Source organism: Schistocerca piceifrons, chromosome X (assembly GCF_021461385.2).
Source record: "Schistocerca piceifrons isolate TAMUIC-IGC-003096 chromosome X, iqSchPice1.1, whole genome shotgun sequence".
Lineage (NCBI taxonomy): Eukaryota > Metazoa > Arthropoda > Insecta > Orthoptera > Acrididae > Schistocerca > Schistocerca piceifrons.
The window spans coordinates 125262585-125269048 of NC_060149.1; the positions used below are offsets into that span (position 1 = coordinate 125262585).

A 6464-nucleotide genomic window follows, 5' to 3' on the forward strand; every position below is an offset into this window, starting at 1 on the left:
ACAACTCAGCATTTTGCCCGCCTGTTTTTATTGCAACTTTTCTGGTTAAATTTGAAACTTCTTTTATTACTCTCTGCTTATGCAAGTGTACTTAAAGTTAAATGTTAATTGCTTTACAATAAGTAAGAAATAATTAAAGACAAAGTCTGCTGTTAATTATACTTAACAGTAAAATGAAACTGTTTAAAAATTCATACTTGATTTAGTGCCTGTTGTAGTGTGTGTTATAGAGTGTCCTTCTTGACTTACTTACAAACCCCAAATCATTGAGATATGCTTATATTCAGAGGAAAAATGCCATATTTCAAATTCTGAGTCTTCTAGAATGTTAAGACGTAGGCATACAGGTAGCATAATTGGTAGAAGTGATTTATGTTCATAAAACCTACGGCATTTAGTATGCACAAATATATCTACAAAATTATAAATCAGGAAGTAGATAAAAAAAATTAAAGGCAAGTAACAACAGAAAAAGTGATTGAAAAATATTCAAAAGAGATTTTGTGTCCAAAAGAAGAGGGAGAAAACACTCATTAAAGGACAGGAAAAATAAAACTGTGGAAGATAGCTTAGAAGAAAAGGGGAATAAGTTACTGATAATGCAGATTATGCGAGTCACAAAAGCTGTTGTCCAGACTCCAAAAGCACTGTTTTTGTGAGTAGAAATCCAGAAGTGTATTGTAACAGTCACCCAGCCTCAGCTACTTGCTGGGATGCAAGGCTTTGTCAGTTTCTTATTAAGACATAACTTAGTAACAATGTTGAGTTATGCAAAGTCCTAATAATGAGGAATACTCTCATCGTGTGTTGTCATTCAGGTTTGTTTGTAACAGTTCAAATACATGTAATTAAGTTTTACTTTACTTTTTTGTTGTTATTACCACAACACACTATCATTTGCCAGTTAATCTGAAAATGCAATGAGAAATCAGGAGTCTAGAAATAATACTTTGGCAGCACAATTTAGAAGTAACTCTTTATCAGCCTTCCATGTCCATATTTAATTTATTTGTAAACCATCTCTCTGATCATTTGAGTAGCATTTTTGTCATTTAACTGCCCGATTTTTACAATCCTTTACAACACACAGAAAAGGCAGAAGTAATTTTGGTATGGATTTCTGTACCTTTAAACTTTGTGCAGGGGGTAGACAAAAGTACAGAAACGTTGTTGTTGTCTTCAATCCTGAGACTGGTTTGATGTAGCACTCCATGCTATTCTATCCTGTGCAAGCTTCTTCATCTCCCAGTGCCTACTGCAACCGACATCCTTCTGAATATGAATATGCTTAGTGTATTCATCTCTTGATCTCTCCACGCTGCCCTCCAATACTAAATTGGTGATCCCTTGATGCCTCAGAACATGTCCTACCAACCGATCCCTTCTTCTAGTCAAGTTGTGCCACAAGTCCTCGTCTCCCCAATTCTATTCAGTACCTCCTCATTAGTTATGTGATCTACCCATCTAATCGTCAGCAATCTTCTGTAGCACCACATTTCAAAGGCTTCTATTCTCTTCTTGTCCAAACTATTTACCGTCCATGTTTCACTTCCATACATGGCTACACTTCATACAAATACTTTCAGAAACGACTTCCTGACACTTAAATCAATACTCGATGTTAACAAATTTCTCTTCTTCAGAAACGCTTTCCTTGACATTGCCAGTCTACATTTTATATCCTCTCTACTTCGACCATCATCAGTTATTTTGGTCCCCAAATAGCAAAACTCCTTCACTACTTTAAGTGTCTTATTTCCTAATCTAATTCCCTCAGCATCACCCGACTTAACAGGACTACATTCCATTATCCTCGTTTTGCTTTTGTTGATCTTCATCTTATACCCTCCTTTCAACACAGTCCATTCTGTTCAACTGATCTTCCATGTCCTTTGCTGTTTCTGACAGAATTACAATGTCATCGGCGAACCTCAACATTTTTATTTCTTCTCCATGGATTTTAATATCTACTCTGAATTTTTCTTTTGTTTCCCTTACTGCTTGCTCAATATACAGATTGAATAACATCGGGGAGAGGTTACAACCCTGTCTCACTCCCTTCCCAACCACTGCTTCCCTTTCATGCATATCGACTCTTAAGACTGCCATCTGGTTTCTGTACAAATTGTAAATAGCCTTTCGCTCCCTGTATTTTACCCCAGCCACCTTAAGAATTTGAAAGAGAGTATTCCAGTCAACATTGTCAAAAGCTTACTCCAAGTCTACAAATGCTAGAAATGTAGGTTTGCCTTTCCTTAATCTTTCTTCTAAGATAAGTTGTAGGGTCAGTATTGCCTCACGTGTTCAAATATTTCTACGGAATCCAAAATGATCTTCCCCGAGGTCGGCTTCTACCAGTTTTTCCATTCGTCTGTAAAGAATTTGCATTAGTATTTTGCAGCCGTGACTTATTAAGCTGATAGTTCGGTAATTTTCACATCTGTCAACACCTGCTTTCTTTGGGATTGGGATTATTATATTCTTCTTGAAGTTTGAGGGTATTTCGCCTGTCTAATCCATCTTGCTCACCAGATGGTAGAGTTTTGTCAGGACTGCCTCTCCCGAGGCAGTCAGTAGTTCTAATGGAATGTTGTCTACTCCCGGGGCCTTGTTTAGACTTGGGTCTTTCAGTGCTCTGTCAAACTCTTCACGCAGTATCATATCTCCTATTTCATCTTCATCTACATCCTCTTCCATTTCAATAATATTGTCCTCAAGTACATCACCCTTGTATAGAACCTCTATATACTCCTTCCACCTTTCTGCTGTCCCTTCTTTGCTTAGAATTGAGTTTCCATCTGAGCTCTTGATATTCATGCAAGTGGTTCTCTTTTCTGCTAAGGTCTCTTTAATTTTCCTGTAGGCAATATCTATCTTACCCCTAGTGATATGTGCCTCTACATCCTTACATTTGTCCTCTAGCCATCCCTGCTGAGGCACTTTGTACTTCCTGTTGATCTTATTAAAGCTGCAAAAACACCCACCATGTTTTGCTCTTGGGACATAAACTCATTCAGAAATTGGAAACAGTATGCAACAAGACTTATATGACCAAATGACTTTCTTCCATTGTTCCATCTTCCATGTTTAATGGCTTCAGCAGCACATTTTCATGTTGTGGGCAATTGTCACTGACTAGTGGTTTTGGAATTCCATCCCGTGGTGCTTATGGAGCTCCCTTCATGTTGTTTTGCTGCTGACAGTCTTATTTTCATTACACTCCTCTTCAAAGTCTGTCTGTCTGTCTGTCTGTCTGTCAGTCAGTCAGTCACAGTCACTCACACACACTTCTGCTTGCATTGTTGCTTAGCAGATATTATTTTTCCACTCTCTCTTTATGCAGTATAAATCTTCAATGGGGTGCCTCTTGAAACACCAAACACTTCAGAAGCACCCACAATACGAGCACCACCAATTTGCCCTCATTCAGATTCACTTGTCTTCCACATAATGCACTCAGAACTACACAGAACAGTGTTCTGATCAGAGCTGACACTTGCAGTGTGCTGAGGACATTCCAGAGGTACTGTTCTTGGCAAAATAAAACAGCTCAGCCTGCAGACATGGCTACCATCTGCACTTACGTTCAAGCATGCATTTCTGATGGTGGTTTTTGTTGAACCCCTGTATATACAGTACTTTCAAGCCCAGATGTGTTTAATGTGACACATATCTGGAAACGCACTCTCCTATGATTTGACTATGTTTCTCACCATTGCTTCTGATCATGACTGGAGATTGTTGTCCCTCCTTGTCCAGTCCAATTTATTTCTTCCAGTTGGTGTATTTCTAGAAATAATGATGGCACTGTGTTGTTCTTGTGAATTTTTGATTTAAATTTATATCTACTTTTATATTCAACTTTGTCAATGCGTAGCAGATACGATATTACCTCTGTAACAGTGAAATGTGCCTATAATTTTAATTTAAAGTTTTCTTTTTCCTTTTATAATATTTCAAAAGTTGTAATGCTTTTTTGGTTAATTACTTGTGATTCTTATATACTGTATTAATTGTGATTATACTGTGTGAGGATGTCAGTAATTCATTGCAACTAAGTAGTACAGTACTAAGACATAATCCGATATTCAGGAAGAGCCAGCTTCACATATTTTGAGTCATTTGGTGGTTTCTTTTCATAGTTTACTCTGCACCCTAAAATGCTTTCTTTTATGAAGCTGGGAATTATTTCTTTCTGTATCCTTGAGCATCTGAATTTGTTAACTGTCTCTAATGAAATTAGTCATGATAAAAGTGAAAAATCAAACATATTTTAAGGAAATGAAGTACATTTATACCGTATAATTACTAAATGTTTTCTTCAGAAGCTAATAGTTTCCGTTTCAGTCCATCAGATCTTGAAGCAGATGATGAAGATAATCAAGAGTTTGACAGCCTGAACCAATCAGATTCTACAGTTAGCAGTCTTGTGCATGCTTCTGACAGCCATAGTCGGCAGCGTCCTGGTACACCTACAGGAGATAACCCAGAAGAGGTATAGTGTTAAGTTTATATGCCAATATATTAATTTATGAATCTTACTCGGTATTTTTCAAAATTTGCATGTTATGCTGTATTTTTAGTGACTTTATTTAAAAATTAACCTTTCTTCTGAAATTAACGGACTTTTCTTGTGTACCTTATATTTACAATACGTGTTGTGTGTAATGAAAATGAATTCTTTCTTCTTTTTTTTTCACTCATTAGTTGCTGGAGCGAGCTCAGGAAGAGAATCGAAGACTGCTTTCACTACTGGAGGACCGTGATCGTAAGATTACCACTTTGGAAGCACGCATAGCACAGATACAACGTGAGACTGCACTTGAACGTGATCGGCTGCGTGAGGAGAATGCAGCTCTCATTCGTGCTATGGCCTCATTAGCAACAGCAAAATGAGTTTTCATGTTGCATAATTTACTGTTACGCCAGTAGATGAGTATTTTAGGCTTCCTTTTCTTTATTATGCATCTTATTTCTCTCATAGATTGGTTTGTGTTATAGAATATAAGTACACGCATTTGCTTCAAACATCTGCAGATTGAAATATATATATAAAATAATCATAGCTTATACATTGCGTGAATGTATGAATATTTGACTGAAACAGGAAGCCTGTGGTACTCTGCTTCTATTATTATTATTATTATTATTATTATTATTATTATTATTATCATCTGCAGTATCCTTTTCATTTTATTATTATTATTATTATTATTATTATTATTATTGAAACTGGTGTGTATGTAACACTCAATTTCTAATGACATCATTGGCAATATTTTATTATTAGTATTATTTTAGTTGTAATTTATTATATTTGATATTTTATATGTAATTTTGTAATGGTATTTTGGTATTTTGAGAGTCGTATGTCATGATGTGTGTGACAAGTTAAAACTATGTGTTGGACTAGGAATCAGTCCAAATCCCAGCATTTCATGGGCAGTTGGCTGCCAGTTGAGTCATCTGAGTATGCTTCACGGACCGACTGAAAGCTTCAGCTTGTCGTGGGCTTCTTCCCAACTCTATTATGTCTTTTTTTTGTTGCATAAATGTTGTTTCAGGTTGTCTTCAATTAATGTCAAGACAAAACTGTAATGTGTGATAAGTGAAAAGGCTGTATACTAATTATAAATGGAAACTGTCTTGTTACGTAAAATCTGTGATAAAAGTCCCTGTCCAGATTAATGTGTACTCATTGGATGTAACTTTTTTTCCTTTTAAATCAATAGCAATTAACAGCACTATCTATTTGTGCATTACTTCTAGCAAATTATATGAATTTTGTGGCCATTTCCATCAGTATTAAAAGTGCAACTATTATTCTCAATCGTTGTTATGCTGGATATTAGAAACTTTTCTTTTAGTCTTCCAAGTACACAAGATGAGAGCATTGTAATGTAATAATTCTTTAACAGTGATATGTACACATGTTAATTGCATGTCAGTAGTCTCGTCTTATAATTTGCCCTGTTGTAAAGGTAGCTATTTTTTTTTTATATATGTAGATTTACAGATTGAGTGATTCAGCAGAATTGTGTGGATGCTACTTGACGATACTGTAACAACTGTGGTGTACTAATTACGATATATTGAAGTTGTTTATATTCGTAACATTATGTTACCCTTGAATTTATTTTCTGAGTTATAAATGTTCCCCAACAAAACCAGTCAGTTTGTACAGTAAAAATTTGACACCATGTAGCCCCTTTCTGTATTAATGTGTGAAAATAAATTCCATTCAAAACTGTTTGGAAAGCCTTTTTCTTAATATCAGATTACTTCACTCTTCTTCAGATTCCATGTTGGTACAATGAAAGTAGTGGTAATCTCACTGTAATTGTAAGTTGGGATAGACACGTTATTGTTGGGTATTTTACATTAACTTGTTAAGTATTAGGTTTGGAACTTTAATAGTGGCAACTATTTATTCACAACTGATACAAAAGAGTTACATGTTTGCA

General features: G+C 35.7%; 1 protein-coding gene across 2 annotated transcripts in view; it reads left to right on the plus strand.

The window, feature by feature from the left end:
* The window catches only part of LOC124722864 (PRKC apoptosis WT1 regulator protein-like), a 59429-nt gene extending 53177 nt beyond the window's left edge, over positions 1 to 6252 (plus strand). For both annotated transcript variants that reach the window (XM_047247994.1, XM_047247995.1), the window contains exons 7-8: positions 4348 to 4495; positions 4708 to 6252. In XM_047247994.1, the coding sequence (XP_047103950.1) occupies positions 4348 to 4495; positions 4708 to 4896 (337 nt within the window). In that variant the 3' untranslated portion in view covers positions 4897 to 6252. The remainder of the gene's footprint in view (positions 1 to 4347; positions 4496 to 4707) is intronic.
* The last annotated feature ends 212 nt before the right edge of the window (positions 6253 to 6464 follow it).